This window comes from Bombina bombina, chromosome 11 (genome assembly GCF_027579735.1).
Source record: "Bombina bombina isolate aBomBom1 chromosome 11, aBomBom1.pri, whole genome shotgun sequence".
Taxonomy (NCBI): domain Eukaryota; kingdom Metazoa; phylum Chordata; class Amphibia; order Anura; family Bombinatoridae; genus Bombina; species Bombina bombina.
The window spans coordinates 47,289,925-47,311,458 of record NC_069509.1 but is presented as its reverse complement, the minus strand read 5'-3'; the positions used below and the strand labels follow the sequence as shown (position 1 = coordinate 47,311,458).

Below are 21,534 nucleotides of genomic sequence, written 5' to 3'. Positions count from 1 at the left end.
CATTATATTTTATGTAACTGTATAAGGGTCTTTGGGAAAACCTCACATATTAAAGGTAGATTTCCTAAACTGTTTAAACATTGACAAAATAAGTGTAAAGTTTTAGTGTCTATAAAACAATGGGAGCTGCCATGTTGTAACTTAGGTTACCTTCTCTGCTGTGGCCAATTAGGGACAGTTATAAATAGGTCACTAGAGTGTGCAGCCAATGGCTGTGTGGGATATAACAGTGTTCCGCACTTCCATTTCTAACAGAAAAGCTCCTAATTTCAGAATGGAATTACAGGAAAAGAGGACAAAATTAATAATTAAAGTATATTGCAGACTTTATATACACACACACACACACATATAATTTATCATTTTATATTACCATCTCAAAGTGTTTAAAAGAATAGAAAAGTCAAACTTAAACATGCATGATTCAGATAGAGCATGTAATTTTAAGACACTTTTAAATTCACTTCTATTTTCAAATGTGCTTCGTTCTCTTAGAATCCCCTGTTGAAAAATGATACGCACATATCCTACACTAGTGGGAGCTGCTGCTAATTGGTGCCTGCACACATTTGTCTCTTGTGATTGGCTAATTAGATATTTTCAGCTTCCTGTCAGTAGTGCAATGCTGTCCCTTCAGCAATGGATAACAAGAGAATGAAGCATCTTGATAATAGAAGTAAATTGGAAAGTGGTTTAAAATTGTATGTTCTATCCGAATTGTGAAATCATTTTTGGGGGTTTCCTGTCCCTTTAATCCCCTTGTTAAAGTAGGTAGTGTCAGTATTAACAATTACAGCATGCACATTTTCAGCATTAAAAATTCCCTTTAACATACAAATTCTGGTTACGTAATTGCAACCTGTGGGATATTCCCTGGCAAACAGATATCCGGATTCCTCTAAGATCGTCCGCATTAAAAAGACCCGGGAATGCGTCAATAAATCAGGAGCTGGCAGAACTGCAAAAGGATGGTGCTACTGCCTCTATTACAAGTCACAGCAAGAAGAGAAAAAAAAAACACATGGGCAAAATACTCACCTTGACACTGAAAGCCTTGCTTGCCAAAACCCCTGCAAGAGAAAAATGACACTGTGTAAGGGAAATGGGGAGACACAGAACGTACAGATTGCTTTCTATAAATAACTAAAGAGAATTATGTATCGGCACAACACACAGAGCTTGTTTGGGTTATTATGGAAGAAGATGAAGTGGTTTAAACCAGGGATGAAATAAAGAAGCATTTGATAGGTAAACAACTAAGATAATGCATCAGATACATACATGCACACGCGGAAGCATAACGGCAGATGCACACAGGCTGAAGGGAGCTGCAGAACAGGGGCACACACAAACAAGTTCTGCAGCAATCCCCAAACATGTTTAAAAAAAAATCACATTGAGAGGGAAGGTGCACATGAACTGTAAAGGTGGCAAAGATACAAGGAATTTTGGCACACAGTGGTAAAGAGAGGCAAACACAAGTTGGCACCAAGGGCAGCATGAAGACACCTGCACACAATCATAGTGCCACATTCATAACTCATTTGCATAGCATACTGGCTTAGACAAGGCATGTGCCTGAGCACAGACAAGGCATAGAACCACAAGAGGTGGCATAGAGGAACTAGCACAAAACAATACAGAGGTAGATACACGTAGAATGACAGAGGTTTGAACTCTTAAGGAAGACAGACACATTGATGGATATGGAAGTTGGCATTCAGAATCAACACAAAGGGTGTTATACTGGGGTGAAGAAACATACACAAAACTGAGCCAGAGTGAGGGCAGTGAAAAGACCACAGACCAGGTATGAATAGTAAAGGACGACCTTAAACACAGTGGAACAAAAACATATATACACAAGATGGGTTCTCAGATGTCTAGCTATATATATAATATATTTTATGTGTGTGTAAAATAAGATATACATAAAATGATATCAGCTGCAGCTTCCTGGATTTGTCATGCATAACGACAAGAACATAGAGTGGCACAGAGCACCGGTTGGCTAAATTATAGCAGTCTGGCATAAAGCTTTGCAGCCGTAACATGCTGGGTTTTACGAATTAATAGGAGACTCAGGAACTAGTCACACGTTTTTAAAGAGACAGGGAATATACATATATTTGTAGGGGGGGGGGGGGGGGGAATTAAGAGCCAGAATTAAAATGTTAGGATTTGTCAAACACTGAAAATATACACATTTCTTTATGTATAAATTATGACTGAACATTTAGATAAGACACCTGGCTCCCAAATTGTTCGGCACAAAAGATTGAACATGAATGGTGGCAAAGACCAATCAGTGACACACAGGTTGTAAACACAAAGTGCTGTGAATGAGGTAAACAACTAGCAAACAATGTACTGACACAGTGGTACAACCGTGGCAACATCACAGACCCACAGAGAAGATAAGACAAAAATAAACCATGATATAGAGGAACTGACAAGGTTGTCTTCTTCCTCATTAACCCCTTTGCTGACAGATGGGCCTTGTTGATTACACTGACAGCATAAAAATAAAAAAACAAGGCTAAATGGATTTTTGACAGTTGGTGACTTTCTCTCTGCATTTACTTCAACCACGGATAGGATTGGTTGGCTTCAGAATATTAACAGAGCACATAGCAAGAATACAGATAGACCTCTGCAAACAAGCAAGGGCACCAAACACATTTGTTACTGTCAGAGCTGGATTGTGCTGCTTGTACAGACATGAAATAAATACACTAAACATACTCACATAGAGATGCAGACATATATATTTATGCACACACACTTTTTAAAGACAATGTAAAACAAGTTGTTTCATTGATAGAGACATTTCAACCTCTGCAGACAATTCATTCAGATGCGCTGTCAACCAAACCAATACTGTATAGTGATCCATTAAATCCTCCAACCAACTAAGTTCAATTACCCTGAACAGGACCCTGACTTCAATCTGCTAATCACTTACAGGGGCATAATAAGACATCCAGTCTCTGCAATGTATCATTGGCTAAGTCTGTAGTGGGGTGCACCTGCTATTTCTAAAGTCACCCATGTATTTAAACCATCAACTGACATGCAGAGGTGTAGGAGGAAGAACTGTCAAGACTGATAAGGAATTTCAGGGTACTATGATTATTTTTCCAGAAGAACAGATGCACATTGTTCACAAAATATAAAAAAAAGATGCTGTCAATTGAAAGACTGTATGTGTAAGGCTTGTACTAGAGTTAATGAGAGCAAGATGCAAGGTCCCATCAGATAAAGTCATTAGGAGAGTAAACAAATTGCTGGTGATGAGGATACAGAGTGCAGGATAAAGTGAATACACACCACTGTTTACAGAGCTAATGAGCGAGGGGTCCTGCTGAAGTGGGCAAATTACTGTCAGAAGGATACTGAGAGCAGCAGAGCACCCTGGGTAACTGATGTGCATACATACTGATAATTATGAGCAAATTAAATGTTAATGAAATAACTGGTATATAAAGGGTTAATGGCTCACTAGTATTTCTTATAAAAAATGAATGCACCCCAGTTATTCAGTAACCCTTTTTAGGTATGCTTGCACCACATTGAGCATCATTATGCTTGCACCCCCCAGTTATTCAGTAACCCTTTTTAGGTATGCTTGCACCACATTGAGCATCTTATGCTTGCACCCCCCAGTTATTCATTAACCATTTTTAGGTATGCTTGCACCCCCAGTTATTCAGTAACCCTTTTTAGGTATGCTTGCACCACATTGAGCATCATTATGCTTGCACCCCCAGTTATTCATTAACCATTTTTAGGTATGCTTGCACCCCCAGTTATTCAGTAACCCTTTTTAGGTATGCTTGCACCCCCAGTTATTCAGTAACCCTTTTAGGTATGCTTGCACCACATTGAGCTCATTATGCTTGCACCCCCAGTTATTCAGTAACCCTTTTTAGGTATGCTTGCACCCCCAGTTATTCAGTAACCCTTTTTAGGTATGCTTGCACCCCCAGTTATTCAGTAACCCTTTAGGTATGCTTGCACCACATTGAGCATCATTATGCTTGCACCCCAGTTATTCAGTAACCCTTTTTAGGTAGCTTGCACCACATTGAGCATCATTATGCTTGCATCCAGTTATTTAGGTATGCTTGCAGCACACTGATTATCATTATGCTTGCACCCAAAGAATGATTAACCTTTATCACCCAATGTCCCTAGCCCCAATAAGGTATTTATTCTATGATCAGTACATCTGCACCTCAGTTAGTGATCAGACTGTGTACTCAGTATCCCTACATGCCTTACTCACAATCTTTATCATGACTATATTCATGCACCCCATAACCATTAGGGTGCAGCACCCAATTACCTGATACTATTTCACTAACAGCAAGTATGGAGCTCAATTTCATGAACCTTTACTATCAGTATCTGTATATACCCAACAACTCACTGACACTTCATGCTACAAAACTACTAATTAACACTTCATGGCTATTTATTGAGGGTTCTGTTTAGGCAGGTAAGGGGTTAATGCGCCCCAGCGCAAGTCCCTGGGGGGTCCCTCACCAGATGAAGTCGGTGCAGTGGCTGCAGAAGGTGGCTGCTTGAAGAAGCGGGCGGTGAACTTGTGGTCCTTCACCTCATGCACGTTCTTTGGCGGAGGGCTCCCTTCCTAGCAAAGCGGTGTGTGTTGTCTTCTCAACCTCGCGGCTGCTACGGGGTCAGCCATGAGTGCAGGCGGTGCGGAGTCTCCGGTGTCCCCGGGCGCACTGCGCTCTGCCTCTGCACACAGCTGCTCTCCCCGCACCGCGCGTCACGTGATCGCGCCTCCTCATCTGCATGACCACGCCCCCATCTGTCAAGCTACTGGTGGCTCTTGTTGCTCCCTGACACTACTGTATTATTTATGTGCAGGGACTGTAATGGCTTCACTGTAGGACTATTATGTGTTAGAATGGTGTATTCAGATCTTAATTTTAACTGACACATTCCTTGAGGCAGAAAAAGTTCCTCTGCTTCTCATCTGCATAGCAACGCCCCCTTATTTGCATATTAATGAGACCACCCCTTTTCTTACATTTTTTTTGAGGCTAGAGATCCTATGAGGTTAAACACTGTTTTATTTAATTTAAAGGAACATAAACATTTAAAAAAAAAAAAAAAAATAAAAGGACACATAGCATATTTCATTCCTAAATAATATAAGTTTTTATTGAAAGTCAGGAGTTAAAAAAAAGCTATTTTTTTAGCATTAACCACACCTCTTAATCTGCATATCAAAGCTCTTCTGAATAGACCACACATCTACCTGGTTAATTTGTAAAGCTGCACTTCTACTGTGTATTTAACCCTTTGTGGGGTTTAAACATACAGTAATGCAGGGTCTATAGTCTTACAATTACATGCTCTAACAAATTAGAGGATGTCATTTTTCAATTATTAAGGCCTTTAAAATGCATTATTAAAGGGATATAATACTTATATGCTGATCATCTGAGCATCTTTATGTAAAAAGGAAGATATTTTACCTCACAATTTCCTCAGCTCACCAGAGTAAGTTCTGTGTAAAAAGTTATACTCAGCTGCTGCCCAGCTGCAGAAAAAAAAAAAAAAAATATGAAGAAATAAACAGCAGCCAATCAGCATCAACAGTGCTGAGGTCATGAACTCTTTTACTGTGATCTCATGAGATTTGACTTAACTCTCATGAGATTTCATGGTAAACCTTAAAGGGACATTAAACCCAAGATTTTTCTTTCATGATTCAGATAGAAAATACAATTTTAAGCAACATTCCAATTTACTTTTATTATCTCATTTGCTTTATTCTTTAGATATCTGTTGTTGAAGAAATATCACTGCACATAGGTGAGCCAATCACATGAGCATCTATGTGCAGCCACCAATCAGCAGCTGCTGAGCCTATCTAGATATGCTTTTCAACAAAGGATATCAAGAGAATGAAGCAAATTAGATAATAGAATAAATTAGAAAGTTGATTTAAATTAAATGTTATTTCTAAATCTGGAAAGAAAAAATATGGGTTTAATTTACCTTTAAACTGAATAGGGAAATAAGATGAGTGTGCACGAGGCACCGCTCCTTTGCCTGTTCCGGGACAGACATACTGATTTTGCTGCCTAGAAGTCCTTACAATGGGACGTGGCTACTGAGAAACTTTTGAGGTAAAATATCTTCTTTTTTACATAGAGATGTTCAGGTGATATTTTCTAATCAGCCTTTTACAGCTATGCTGCATCACTTTCAAGTGTTTCAACATTTATGTATCATGGCCCTTTAAGTTTATTTAGGGGTATATTAGATACTTTGGGCTTTTTATTTGTGGCTTTCTTTACACATTGTTAAGCTAGTGTCTATATCAAAAGCACATTTTGTAAAGTCCAGGGGGGACAGTGCACAGTTTTCTGCATGGCTGAACCTGTGCTAAAGCAGACATCCCAACTCTCCCTGAAGTTCAGGAGTCTCCCTGATTGTAATAGCGGCTCCCTGATGCCAGCAAATGGAAAGCAATCTCCCTGAAACTCCAAGTACCATGATCCAACGTGGCCCCAAATCTGGAAAAGTGTTCTTTAAGGAATGCCTTTAGTTGGCTGGGACGTTATAAAACCCTCAAGCATGCACCAGTAACCAAAAGCCCCCACTTATTCTAATAAAATAAAAACACAAATACTACCTTATTTACTGCACGTAATTAAACTTCGTATTCTAAAATATTCAAGCATTCAGCAAGCAGACATTCACTGGAAAATAGATCTGTTGTATGTGGTTGTGCAGTAAAGCTACTTTTTTTAAAATGTGACTTTAGTGGGAAGCTACTTTAATGATAAGTCTCTATCTATTTATGGTTCAAGGTGTCCAATATATTACTGGGAGGGGGGGTGGCGGCGCAGTAGCGGGTGAACCCACCCCCTGAAATTAGTTTTTGCAGGTTGGGATGTTGCTAAAGGAATAAGGGGGCAGCGTATTCCATTTGAAAACAGATATTAACCCCCATCACCCTTTCACTCTAAATCACAGCTACCGGCATTTTAATGATCCTTCTGAAACTTTTACCCCAAAGCTTATGTCTCAACTCATGTGGTTGCATGTGTACATTTTTCTGCTTGATTTTCCATGGGATGTTTGTGCGTGTGTGCATGTGGATGACTATGGGTGCCTGTGTGTGAGCATGTGGATGTCTATGGGCGTGTGTGTGCATGTGGGTGTCTATGGTTACCTGTGGTGGGTCTGTGCACATGGCTTTCTATGGTTGCCTGTGTGTGCATGTGATTGTCGATGAGGTGACTGTGTATGTCCTATGCATGTAGATATCTATAGGTGGCTGTGTGTGTGTGCATATAGATGTCTATGGGTAGCTGTAGTTGGATGTGCATGTTGATGGTCTATGGGGTCCTGTGTGTGTTCATGTGGATATCTCTGGGTGGCTGTAGTTGGATGTGCATGTTGATGGTCCATGGTTGCCTGTGTTGGATGTACATGTGGGGTGTCTATTGTTACCTGTGTGTGTCTGTGCACATGGATTTCTATAGGTGGGCTGTATGTATGTGCATGTGGGATGTCTATGGGTCCTGTGTGTGTTCATGTGAAAATCTGTGGGTGCCTGTAGTTGGATGTGCATACTGATGTCTATGGTTTGCCTGTGTGTATCTGTGCACATAGATTTCTATGGTTGCCTCTGTGTGTGCATGTGATGTCTGTGTGTGCATGTGTTGTGTCTGTAGGTGCCTCTATATAGCTTAATTTAAAACTAAATGACCAGTGAGACATGGAAGGTTGCACTTTAGAATGGGTTTGGGGCACATTTTGGACTTTCGCCCTGGGAGCTACATTTTCTAGAAACTGCCCTGAGTACAGCTAAACATATTAATCTGCGTAATCATTTATACTAATTGTATCCGCCCTTGCTCTCTAGACCCAAAATGTCTATGGCACTGGTTTACATTTAGGTGTTCACAGAGGAGAGAACACTTTGTGTATTTTTTTCCATTTATTAATTTAAGAAAAACTTAAGTGTACACATAGAAGCCACAAAGGCCCAAATTCAACAACCAATGTACAGTAATACGTAGATATATTAACATGAGTCTCTAGCTGACACACCAACAATATAATTGAAACATAGACACAACCATTACACAGGACGTACCCTCATTTAAAGGAAGCACCCGTAAAACGCGTCAGACGTTTATGTCTGTTGTCTGTCTGCAATCTCCTTGGCTTATATATGTGCATTTAAGCTTTGTGGCTTGATTCCGACACTGCTACGGCACTCGTCTATCTTGGAGGATTGTGGATGACCTTTACCGGCGGGTTCATTTCCGCTGCTGAGACTGGGAGGATAGGATCGGAAGTTGCTTGGTCCAACGCGCTCTGTGTTTATTAGTCAAAGTTATTAAGGTTCTGTTGCAACACTCAAGTTCATTTTGTTAACCTAAAGATGAATGTTCCTCTCATTTAACCTAAATAAACATAACCAAACATAACAACAAAATATCATAAAACATAAATAACAGCATTAGAAGAATAAAGAAGCCATGCTCAGTAACTGCTACCTGGGGGAAGCAGCACAAGCAAGCAAATGGATGCCCCATAGACCACCAACCCTCCACCTGGTTATAAAGTATGTTGTCAGGGGCAACACCTATAATATGTGTGTATTCCATGATGTATCTGGTGAACACCACCTACCATGTAGATTGTCATTTGTACTGTGTCTGAAAGGATGTAGCACTTTATTTCTCAATGTTTCTGGGAAGTATAACAAGTGTGCCTCCCACTTATGAAGAAACTTCTTAATCTCTTTTCCAAGTCTTCCTCAACTTGCTCCAGGGGCGGAATGAGACCAATCAAGGGCCCCGGGCAAAAATGAAGGAAGGGCCCCCACTGTTTCACACTGACTCAAATTTATGCAAATGAATATGGTAGACCCCCTGCTCTGCCCCCACCAGGCCCCCCAACCTCTAGTCCAAGATCCCCAATGTCAAGGGCCAGAGACAGGGCCCCCAACCTCCAGGGTCAGACCCCACACTCCATGGCCCTCACAGCGACAAGACCCCCCACACACTCTAGGGTCCCCCGAGTAATAAACCCCACTTCCAGGCACAAGGCCCCCATTCTGGGGCCAGGCCCCCCACTGAACCCACACTTAACTGCTTAGTTACTGATAGCTGTCAACCCCAGCTTAAGCAGCACACCACGAGCTATGGAGATGCCATTTGTGGGCCCCCTACTTGCTGGGCCCTTAGACTAGGTCGTATTTGCCCGGCTGAACAGTCTGCCCCTGGCTTGTTCTAATAGTAACTGAAGGGTGGGGCTCTATTATTTACCCAATACTGGAGTATACTTTTTCTGACCATAAGTAGAACCATGTTTATCAATGTTTGGTGCTTGAATCTGTTTGCTTCTGTCTGTAGAAAGAAGATGTGCTGCCCTGATCTAGAATAAGATTTTACCCCAAAAGCATTTCAGCTTGGGAAGTCCCAAAATAAATGTGTTGAATCAGGTGAGATGGTTGAGCACTTATTACAAGAATCTATTGTCCCAGGACCCACTTTGTGCGTAGCCTTGGTGTGAAATATATACCTAGTGCACTGGTTTTTAAACCCGTCCTCACGCTTCCCTAACAGTAACAGGCCACATTTTGAGGATATATGAACTTGAGCACAGGTGAAATAATCAACTGATTAGTAACCATGGTTATTTTACCAGCTCTCATCCAAGGTAATCCAGAAAACCTGAACTGTTGGGAAGGCCTGAGGCAGGTTTGAAAACCAGTGACCTAGTGTATACATTTTGTATGGATTTCTCTCAAGTTGATTGACAAATTAGCATCCCTATCTCTAAGAAAGTTTGTCACATCTTCTGCCGTGATAGTGATATCTCTCGTGTCATTTGAGTAACATTTTTTTGCTGGGAAGGTGATTCAAGACGTGCAACAATTAGTCTGTGCACAGGTGTGATGGAATATGAGCCGTGCTTGACTAAAGTACAGAGTCTATCCATATTAGTCATATCCCTGGCTAAAAGTCCTGTAGCTAGAAGATGCTGGATATATTCCCAGCACTGGAAATACCCATATCTATGAGTATTGAGTAAGATTTATCTATCCTGAAGTTCTGTAGATACATTTGATAATATAAGTTAATTGGAAAGTTATATCACATAGTACACTCTTTCTCATTTACTGTGAACTTCCAGCCTCACCAGCTTTACTAGTTTCAGTGTTATTTTATCTAGTTAAATGGATACTGAACCCAATTTTTTTTTATTTAATCATTCAGATAGATAATGCAATTTTAAAGGGACAGTATACACCTTAGTCATCTTAGATTCAGTTGTAAATAGCCTCATGCACCCTTTCTATATCATGCAGCAGGAACAGTGAAACAAGTTATTTTAAAATTAACAGTGTTTCTGGACAGTTTGAAATGGCTGTCAGGCCATGATCTGGGCTGCATATGGCATGCAATCACAAAAAGCTCACTAGTTGAATTCAACAGACTATCAATGCTATTCAACAGAGTGCAGCCCAGATTGTGATGTCATCAGTGGGCTGAGCTTGGCAGCCATTTTAAATTGGCCAGAAACACTATTCATTTTAAAATAACTTTTTTACTATTCCTGCTGCATGGTATAAAAAAGGTGCAGGAGGATATTTGCAGCTTAATCTAACGTAAGACTTTAAGATGACTAAGGCGTAGACTGTCCCTTTAAGCAACTTTCTAATTTACTCCTATTATCAATTTTTCTTTGTTTTCTTAGTATATTTATGTAAAAAGCAGGAATGTAAGCTTAAGAGCCAGCCCATATTCGGTGGCTGCACTATTCGGTATTCGTTTAGTTTAAAACTAAGCAAAAACTGAATTTTAGTTAAACATTTGTATTCGTTTTTGTAATAAAAAATGTAAATGTTTAAAATCTACAAGGGTGAGTGCGCTAAGGTAAGTATCACCTGTAGCTACAATACTTACCTTTATGTGCTCTGGAGAGCATGAAGAGCGCGCTAAGGTAAGTATTTACCCCTTAAAAAAAAAAATAATGTTTTTGAATTTCGTCAGTGCATTCATTCAGATATTCCTTTTGTTAAAACAAATTTAAAATTCTATTTTCTTCACAAATGTACATTTGTACGAAAATGAATGAACAGCACTTGTTTTCACTCCTCCAAGTGAGGCTGGAATGCAGAATCCTGGCACTTCTAAATACTGCATAGCGATTGGCTGATATGCACAGGAGCGTGTTTATATCTGTTCCTTATTGGCTGCAGAAAAAAAAAAAGAAGATAAATAATATTCAAAAGGCTTTTGAACAGGTGTATTCCAAGCCTGTAAAACTATGTGTAATTTTTTTGTAATAAAATGAAAGTGTAAATGCTTTTAAAACATTTCTTGTGAATGCAGATTTTTTGCAATGCTATGAATAATTTTTGATACATAAATAAAATAATTTACTTTAATGTTAAATGAGTTTAGAGCTAGAGATATGGGTATAGGGTTAAAACGAAAGTCTAGTCAAGATTAAATTCTCATGAGTCAGATACGACGTGAAATTTAAACAATTTTCCAATTTACTTTTATTGTCAAATTAGCTTTGTTCTCTTGGTATTCTTAGTTGAAAGCTAAACCCAGGTAGGCTCATATGCTAATTCTAAGCTATTGAAGGCCTTCTCTGTTTTTCACAGCTAGACAGCGCTATGCAGGGTTCTGTATGTGAAGGAGAGACGCCAATAATACAATACAAGGTCTAAAAAAAACTTAAAGAATTTGTGTAATTTCTCTCCATGGTGGCGAGTTTTTGACCATCGGCCCTAAGTGTCAAAAGGTGAATGGTTATTGGATAGCTGCTGCTCTATCGGTTATAATGGATAGGGACTTATGCACTTTCTGAGGCCCCAGCTTCTACTGAGCATGTGCAAGAGTCCACAGTGTGAATCTATGATTGGCTGATGGCTGTCACATGATAAAGGGGGCAGGGCTATGGAAGAAAATTGTGAAATTTGTCAGAAAAAAAGTGCTATTGCTTTTTTTTATGGTTTGTTGATGATGTGATTCTACTGTATTTAAAGGTTGTTTAATAAAGGCCATAAAGTGTTCTTTATTTTCATTTTTTCATTTTGTTTTATGTTCAGTTCAAAACCTGTTGCTACCATTGAAATTAACTACATTAAAGGACCAGTCAACACATTAGATTTGCATAACCAACAAATGCAAGATAACAAGACAATGCAATAGCACTTAGTCTGAATTTCAAATGAGTAGTAGATTTTTTTATAACAAATTTCAAAGTTATGTATATTTCCACTCCCCTTGTACCATGTGATAGCAATCAGCCAATCACAAATACATATACGTATAGTCTGTGAGTTCTTGCACATGCTCAGTAGCATCTGGTGACTCAAAAAGTGTAATATAAAAGGCTGTGCACATTTTTTTTAATGGAAGTAAATTGGAAAGTTGTTTAAAATTACATGCTGTATCTGAATCATGAAAATTTAATGTAACCTGAGTGTCCCTTTAATGCAGCCAGAATACTTTCTTATTATTATATTACTTCCCAGGCAGCAAGAAACCTTAAATCAATTCAAATAGATCTATGTTGGTTTCCATTAACTTAATGTATCAGTATTGCTGGCAATATTTTCATCTACATCATAGTTAAGAAATTCTGTTATTTTCCAAGTATTTCTCTTGCATATGCTATAAATCTTTTTGGAAATAGAAATAATTAAAACAAAATAAGCTATTCCAGCATCATAATAAAATAATAAAAAAATCAAACCTACATATATAAAGACCAGTAAAAGCATATGTTTGTAGAAGACTATTGGAGCTAATATACCTCCCCCTGACCCCCCCCCCCCCCCATACGAGGGCACCAAGTGGCCTGGCATAAGAGGGGGAATCAAGTGATGCTGGTGACATCACCAAAAGCTTAAAGGGACATGATACCCAAATGTTGAAGCACCTGAACGTGATGCAGCATACCTGTAAAAAGCTGACTAGAAAATATCACCTGAACATCTTTATGTATAAAAATAAGATATTTTACCTAAAAATCTCATAAGTATTCACACCCCACTGTAAAGAGACTTTTAACAGCCAATCAGGAGGCTAGTCCCAGGACTTGCAAAGGGAGTGTGCATATGGAATGTGTAGGCACAGACATTTTTTTCCTACTCAGTTTAAGGAAGTTTTCTATGAAATCTCACAAGATTCTAGTGAAATATCATGAGATCACAGCAAAGCAAAGCATTACCTCAGCACTGCTGATGATGATTGGCTTTTGTTTTTTGTTTGTTTTTTTCAACTTGCAGCAGGACAGCAGCTGAAGTATAACTGTTCACAGAGAACTTACTCTGGTGAGCTGAAGAAATTTTGAGGTAAAATATCTTTCTTTTTTACACAGAGTGATATTTTCCTGTCAGCTTTTAACAGTTAACCTGCATCACATTAAAAGTGATTTAGTATATGAGTATTATGTCCCTTTAAGGGAGCAGGATGGAGGCCATGGGTAAGTATTCTAATCCCTCAATCTCAGCTCCCTTAAGCCCCAGAAACCCCCAAAACCCAACGTTTGAAAGTAACTTGCCTACTCTTTCAAACGGTGTGTGTATTGGGAGTGTAAAGTGAAACCAGAATTAAAAAATAAATAAATAAAAACACACATTTAGACTTATAATAGGGTATAACAAACGCCTAAAGCCCCCAAGACCTTTTACTTTAAAACATAGAAGCCCCTATTTAAAATAAAGCCATTCTATAGGTGATAAAGGGATATGATAATGTCTCATAATTCAAACAGAGAATGTTATTTTAAACAGCTTTACAATTTACTTCTATTTCTAATTTGCTTCATTCTCTTGGCTTTCTTAGTTGAAAAGCATACCTCGGTATGCTCAGGAGCAGAAATACATTACTGTGAGCTAGCAGCTGATTGGTGGCTGCACACAAATAATTGTTTTCATTCATTCACCAAATGTGTTCAGCTAGCTTCCAGCAGTGCATAGCAGTTACTTCAACAAAGAAAGCGTAAAGAATGAAGAAAAATTAATAATAGATGTAACTTGAAAACAAAATTAAAATTCCATGCTCTATCTGTATCATGAAATAACATTTTTAGGTTTCATGTCCCTTTAATAGCCAGGTGATCACTATGGTAATAGTGATCACTTTTGAAATAAAAGTGCATTTATTTGAGTAGAGGCGCATGGGACCCCTATATGCACATATTATATATATATATATATATATATATATATATATATATATATATATATATATATATATATAAAACAAAGGCCCTTAATTATATGAGGATAGCCCCTTCTTATTTTGACTATAGTATTTAGAAAACACAGACAAAAGTTTACAACCTTGTTTATTAAAATGTTAAAGGGACACTGAACCCAAATTATTTTTTTAGTGATTCAGGTAGAGCAGCAATTTTAAGCAACTTTCTAATTTACTCCTATTATCAATTTTTCTTTGTTCTCTTGTTATCTTTATTTGAAAAAGAAGGCATCAGCAAGAACAACCCAGGTTGTTCACCAAAAATGGTCTGACATCTAAACTTACATTCTTGCATTTCAAATAAAGATTCCAAGAGAATGAAGAACATTTGATAATAGGCATAAATTAGAAAGTTGCTTAAAATTGCTGCTCTATTTATGAATCATGAAAGAAAAAATTTGGGTTCAGTGTCCCCTTTAATAGAAATATATATATATATACACACATTTTGTTGTAAAGTTCTCACATCATGATATATACTGTACATAAAATAATGGTATAGTTTGAATCACCCCTTTAAAAGCATCTTGAGTTTTGGTGGTTTGACCTCCTTTGCTAGCCAATTAGGGACAGTTATAAATTAACTCCAAACCCAATCGCATATTCTGAAGTGCGCTAACCTTAGATAAAAATATTAATATTTCACATTCCAATGCTCTTCATATAGAAGAATATGTTCTATTTATTCATAAATGCATATTTTATATATATATATATATATATATATATATATATATATATATATATATATATATAAGTATAACTGTATGTATGTATATATATATATATATATATATATATATATATATATATGATGTTTTTCTGGTACAATATATTTATACACAAATTAGGTAAACATATATACAGATATATATAGGAATATCTATTTATAAATACTAAGAACATACGGCTAGATTACGAGTTTTGCGTTATGAGGGGTGCGGTACTAATTTGCACGTTATTGTCACCGCTCACTTACCTACAGCGCTGGTATTACAGGTTTTCAGAAACCCGGCGTTAAAAGTCAAGAAGAGAAGTGAGCATAGAGCAAAATTGAGCTCCATACCGCACTCCAATACCAGCGCTGCTTAAGTCAGCGGTGAGCTGTTTGTACGTGCTCGTGCACGATTTCCCCATAGACATCAATGGGGAAAGCCGGCTGAAAAAAAGTCTAACACCTGCAATAAAGCAGCGTAAAGCTCAGTAACGCAGCCCCATTGCTTCCAATGCAGAAACTAAATTTATGTTTATGTTACCGCTAAAGTACAGAAATCAGTTATTCTGCAGATTATCTAGGTAATGTGCAGATTAACTAAGGTGATCCGTTAAAGTGCAGAAATTTTTTTAATTTCTGAAATTACCTAGGTAATCTGCAAATTACCTAGATAATCTGAACATTACCTACTCGGCACTCGTTAAAGTGAAAAATTACCTAGATAATCTGAACATTACCTACTCGGCCCTCGTTAAAGTGAAAAATCTGAACATTACCTACTCGGCCCTCGTTAAAGTGAAACATTTGAACATTACCTACTCGGCACTTAACAAATTAATTGATAGAATCAATCATCAATCAATTAAACAATCAACAAATTAAAAATCTTTATTTTTCGATATAGCAAATGAATTACCAAAACATATGATAAAATTATGCTTACTTATTTGTGCAATCTAAAGATTGGTGACACTTGGAATTACATAGCAATTGGTTTTTGCGACAAGCACACCTATTTGTGGTACATTTAGATTTGATATAGAAAATGAATTTGCAAAACATATGATAAAATTATGCTTACTTATTTGTGCAATCTAAAGATTGATGACACTTTGAATTACATAGCAATTAGTTTTTGCGACAAGCACACCTATTTGTGGTACATTTAGATTTGCAGTCACATTTTCTGAAACCCTGCCCAGTACCAAGGGATTGTTTTATTGCTGTTTGACGTAAAGATATTTCTACAGCAGGGACATCTTCTTTTGTTAAAAATCTCTCTTTGCAAACACTGAATTCAGATTTTGCATACAATTGTTTAAAAATACCCGTTTTAGTACCAAGTTTATTAAAGCCATCCTCTGTTTTACTAAGAACCACAGCTAAAATTGAGCGGGCATCAGTTTTTGCTCTGTCTACTTCGTGTACTTTAATTCTCACAGTGACACCTTCATCGACATTTGGGTGCTTTGCATTAGAAAATGCTAACATTTTCTTTGCTTGCTTTTCTAAACCTTTCTTGGATTCATCACGCTGTATTTTCTGATCCATATTCTTTTTACAGATGTTGCACAATACATTCTTACCATACCCTTCCTATTTAGGATCTATTTCACCACAAATTACGTGAACAAACACATCACACGATTTACACTTTTGAGCACCTAATGCTGCTTTTGAGCAAACAATACAGACCATGTCTTGTATAGTCCTCTTTACAGGCTCTGTACGAAACTGTGATGTCGATTCTGCTGAAGTTGAGGGTAACTTAGTGATGACTTCTTCAACATGCAGAGGTGATTCCTTGGAGGTGCAGGGTAACTGAATATTCTTCATAACTGTATCCTCAATCAACGGTGTAGAAGGCAGTTTAAGATTACTATTGATAAATTCTTCTATTTCTATAGGTGATTCTGTAGAAGCAGGGGATAACGGAATGTCTTCTTGAGTAAGATTTGACTGTGATCCCATAATCACAGTCTCTTGTGAATCTTCTAATTTTTCAAGGTCTTCTTCAGTATTTATCGAATGTAATACACTTTGTGGTATAATAGAAGAAGACAATCCAACTTTTGCGGGACAACCGAACATGGCTTCGTTTGGACTTCTTTTAATTGCAGAATGATAGGCACGGTTCTTCATGAAGTGTACAAATCGTACACCCTCACTCCACTTGTTAGTTTGGTTATCAGCCATCCAAGTAGTGAGCATGTTTTCAATGTCTTGATTCACTCGTTCTACACTTTCTTGACTTTGGCTGTGTCTAGGTTTGCCATTAACCATTTTGATTTCTCGCCACAACTGTGTTACACTTTCTAAGATTTTATTACAAAATTTGCGTCAGAATGCAAAATACTTGGAGTGCCAAAAAGGAGAAAAATATCAAGCAAGTTATAGGCTACTTCATCCGCCCGTTTTGATGTGAGCGGCTTCAATACAACAAATTTTGTTAAGTGGTCTTGGTATACAAGAAGGAACTTAAATTTTCCATCTGATTGAGATTGGTAATCGATGAGATCCACCTGGCATCTGCAATTAAAATGCAATGAAATAATCGACTTTACAACAATCCCTTTTTTAGCACTTTTTTGTTTTTGTTGACAAGGTTTGCATAAATCCAAAAACATTTTCATTTGGGCTTGGGTTATGTTTTTATAAAGTGTATTTAATTGCTTGATCATTCTGTCTCTTCCACCGTGGCCAATTGACAAATGAGTAGAATACAATATGTCAAACAATTCTTCGGCATGGACAAACTTTTGCACACTTTCTCGCGCATCTGACAACGGCTCAATGAGTTTTTCACAGCCTTGTACAGTCAACACATCATACCTTTGAATTATTCTATAATCTCGAGATGATTCTTTCTTCTTGTAAACTTTTATTCACTTTACATCTTCAATTATATTTTGAATCTTCGCTAAAGAAGTTTGCGAAGAATCTTTTCTTCATTTTACTCACCAATTCGGTATTTGCTTGCATACTAGACCCTAACATGAACCCTGAGTCTAAACACCCCTAATCTTACACTTATTAACCCCTAATCTGCCGCCCCAGACATCACAGAGACCTACATCATATTTATTAACCCCTAATCTGCCGCCCCGACATCGGCGCCACTTACATTATACTTATTAACCCCTAATCTGCTGCCCCCAATATAGCCGCCACCTACATTATATTTATTAACCCCTAATCTGCAGCCCCTAACATCGCCGCCACCTAACTACATTTATTAACCCCTAATCTGCCGCCCCCAACGTCGCCGCCACTATACTAAAGTTATTAACCCCTAACCCTAAGTCTAACCCTAACCCTAACCCTTCCTAACTTAAATATAATTAAAATAAATCTAAAGAAAACTTACTATTAATAACTAAATAATTCCTATTTCTAAATAATTAATGCGAGCTTAATCCTATTGGCTGATTGGATCAGCCAATAGGATTGAAGTTCAATCCATTGGTTGATTGCATCAGCCAATAGGATTTTTTCAACCTTAATTCCGATTGGCCGATAATATTCTATCAGCCAATCGGAATCTAAGGGACGCCATCTTGGATGACGTCATTTAAAGGAACCTTCATTCTAGAAGAAGCCGTCGATTGAAGAGGATGCTCCGCACCGGATGTCTTGAAGATGGAGCCGCTCCGCGTCGGAAGGATGAAGATAGAAAATGCCGTCTGGATGAAGGCTTCTCCCAGCTTCGTTGAGGACTTCTTGCCACTTGGATGAAGACTTCTCCCGGTAAGTGGATCTTTGGGGGTTAGTGTTAGGATTTTTTAAGGGTGTATTGGGTGGGTTTTATTTTTAGGTTAGGGCTTTGGGCCGCAATAGAGCTAAATGCCCTTTTAAGGGCAATGCCCATCCAAATGTCCTTTTCAGGGCAATGGGGAGCTTAGGTTTTTTCTAGTTTTTTTTAGTTATGGTTTTATTTGGGGGGTTGGTTATGTGGGTGGTGGGTTTTACTGTTGGGGGGGTCGTTTGTATTTTTTTTAACAGGTAAAAGAGCTCATTACTTTGAGGCAATGCCCGCAAAAGGCCCTTTTAAGGGCTTTTGGTAGTTTAGTTTAGGCTAGGTTTTTTTTTATTTTGGGTGGGCTTTTTTATTTTGATAGGGCTATTAGATTAGGTGTAATTAGTTTAAAGATCTTGTCATTTGTTTTTTATTTTCTGTAATTTAGTGTTTGTTTTTTTGTAATTTAGCTAATTGTATTTAATTTAGGGAATTGTATTTAATTTATGGAATTTATTTAATTGTAGGGTTAGCTTAGGTGTTAGTGTAAGACAGGTTAGGTTGTATTTTACATGTCAGTTTGTATTTATTTTAGCTAGGTAGGTATTAAATAGTTAATAACTATTTAGTAACTATTCTACCTAGTTAAAATAAATACAAACTTGCCTGTAAAATAAAAATAAACCCTAAGCTAGATACAATGTAACTATTAGTTATATTGTAGCTAGCTTAGGGTTTATTTTACAGGTAAGTATTTAGTTTTAAATAGGAATTATTTAGTTATTAATAGTAAGTTTTCTTTAGATTTATTTTAATTATATTTACGTTAGGGGGGGTTAAAGTTAGACTTAGGTTTAGGGAATAATACATTTAGTATAGTGGCAGCGATGTTGGGGGCTGCATATTAGGGGTTAATAAATGAAGTTAGTGTTAGTGTACTTATTAGCACTGTAGTTATGAGTTTTATGCTACAGCGTTGTAGTGTAAAACTCATAACTACTGACTTTAGAATGCGTTACGAATCTTGACGGGATAGGCTGTACCGCTCACTTTTTGGCCTCCCAGGAAAAGCTCGTAATACCAGCGCTATGGAAGTCCCATTGAAAATAGACTTAACGCAATTTGTGTAAGTTTGATTTGCGGTAAGGCCAAAAAAGTGTGCGGTGCCCCTAAATCTGCAAGACTCGTAATAGCAGTGGTAGTAAAAAAAGCAGCGTTATGAGACTTAACGCTGCTTTTTAACTCATAACGCAAGACTCGTAATCTAGCCTATTGTCTGCTATGTGCAGAACATTGGAACGTATAATATTTACAGTAAATACATAGTTAAAACCTTTATTAAAAATGAATATTGCATAAATATGTTTTTTCATGTTTTCATCTACTTAAAGGGACAGTCTACATCAGAATTTTTATTGTTTAAAAATATGGATAATCCCTTTATTACCCATTTCCCAGTTTTGCATAACCAACACAGTTATATTAATACACTTTTTACCTCTGTGATTACCTTGTATCTAAGCCTCTGCAGACTGACCCCTTATGTCAGTTCTTTTGACAGACTTGCATTTTAGCCAATCAGTGCCCTCGCATAAGTAACTCCACAGGGCGTGAGCACAATGTAATCTATATAGCACACATGAACTAACACCCTCTAGCTGTTAGAAAACGTCAAATGCGTTCAGAGGCGGCCTTCAAAGGGCTTAGAAATTAGCATAAGTGCCTACCTAGGTTTAGTGTTAAACTAAGAATACCAAGAGAACAAAGCAAATTTGATGATAAAAGTAAAATGGAAAGTTGTTAAACATTACATGCCCTATCTGTATCATGAAAGTTTAATTTTGACTAGACTTTACCATTATCTGCAAAAGGCTCCAATGCACTTATATATATATATATATATATCTATGTCTATATGTGTACTATTCTGTGTTTATATGTGTATATATGTCTGTAAATATATATGTACTAATGTAAATTTATATATAAATACAGTATATATATATATATATATATATATATATAAAACACGGGTGGGGTCAGCACTCTCAGGCCGGACCGGGTACACATCCTATGACCCTGCAACATGCACAGCGCTGGGTGCAAACCAGCACTCTCAGGAAGCTGCACTGTCACCAGAGCCACAGGCAGTTAACCCCAGACAGGCCTGGGTGCAAGGCCCAAACAGGGAAAATTACAAAAAAATAATACATTAATATAGCACACAGAAAAAGTCCAGCACTCACTCACAAGCTCTCAACTAAGATAAAAAGCAGCAATGGAAGAGTTAGTTACCGCATCTGGCCAAATGGGAAAAGCCCAGGTACCTTGTCAAGGTCTCTTCCAAAAAAAAACCTGGGTCCCTAAACAGCCACACAATGCAGGCTCACAATCAAACAACTATGAAAAAAAGCAACTGTGAAAAAATGGAGGGTGCACAGGCTTATGTAATCTCCCCAAACATATACAAAACACGGGTGGGGTCAGCACTCTCAGGCCGGACCGGGTACACATCCTATGACCCTGCAACATGCACAGCCCTGGGTGTAAACCAGCACTCTCAGGAAGGCTCCACTTCACTTATATATACTGTATATATGTCTATATGTGTACATATGTATTTCTGTGTTTATATGTGTATATATGTCTGTAAATACATAAATACACATATAAATACATATGTACTAATGTATATTTATATATAAATACAGTATATATATATGTTAAAAGGACAAGTGCACTCTCACGAACAGTCTCACAATTAGCCAGGGTGCATGAATGTGAGTAATAAT

The 21,534-nt window shown here is 37.7% G+C and overlaps 1 protein-coding gene across 1 annotated transcript in view; it reads right to left on the bottom strand.

Annotated features, from left to right (window-relative positions):
- PRKCB (protein kinase C beta) overlaps nucleotides 1–16,557 on the bottom strand; it is a 440,365-nt gene extending 423,808 nt beyond the window's left edge. The window contains 5 exon segments of the mRNA XM_053694189.1: nucleotides 1,039–1,070; nucleotides 4,549–4,579; nucleotides 4,582–4,632; nucleotides 4,635–4,654; nucleotides 16,157–16,557. Coding sequence (XP_053550164.1) covers nucleotides 1,039–1,070; nucleotides 4,549–4,579; nucleotides 4,582–4,632; nucleotides 4,635–4,654; nucleotides 16,157–16,557 — 535 coding nt within the window.
- Between the last annotated feature and the right edge of the window lie 4,977 nt (nucleotides 16,558–21,534).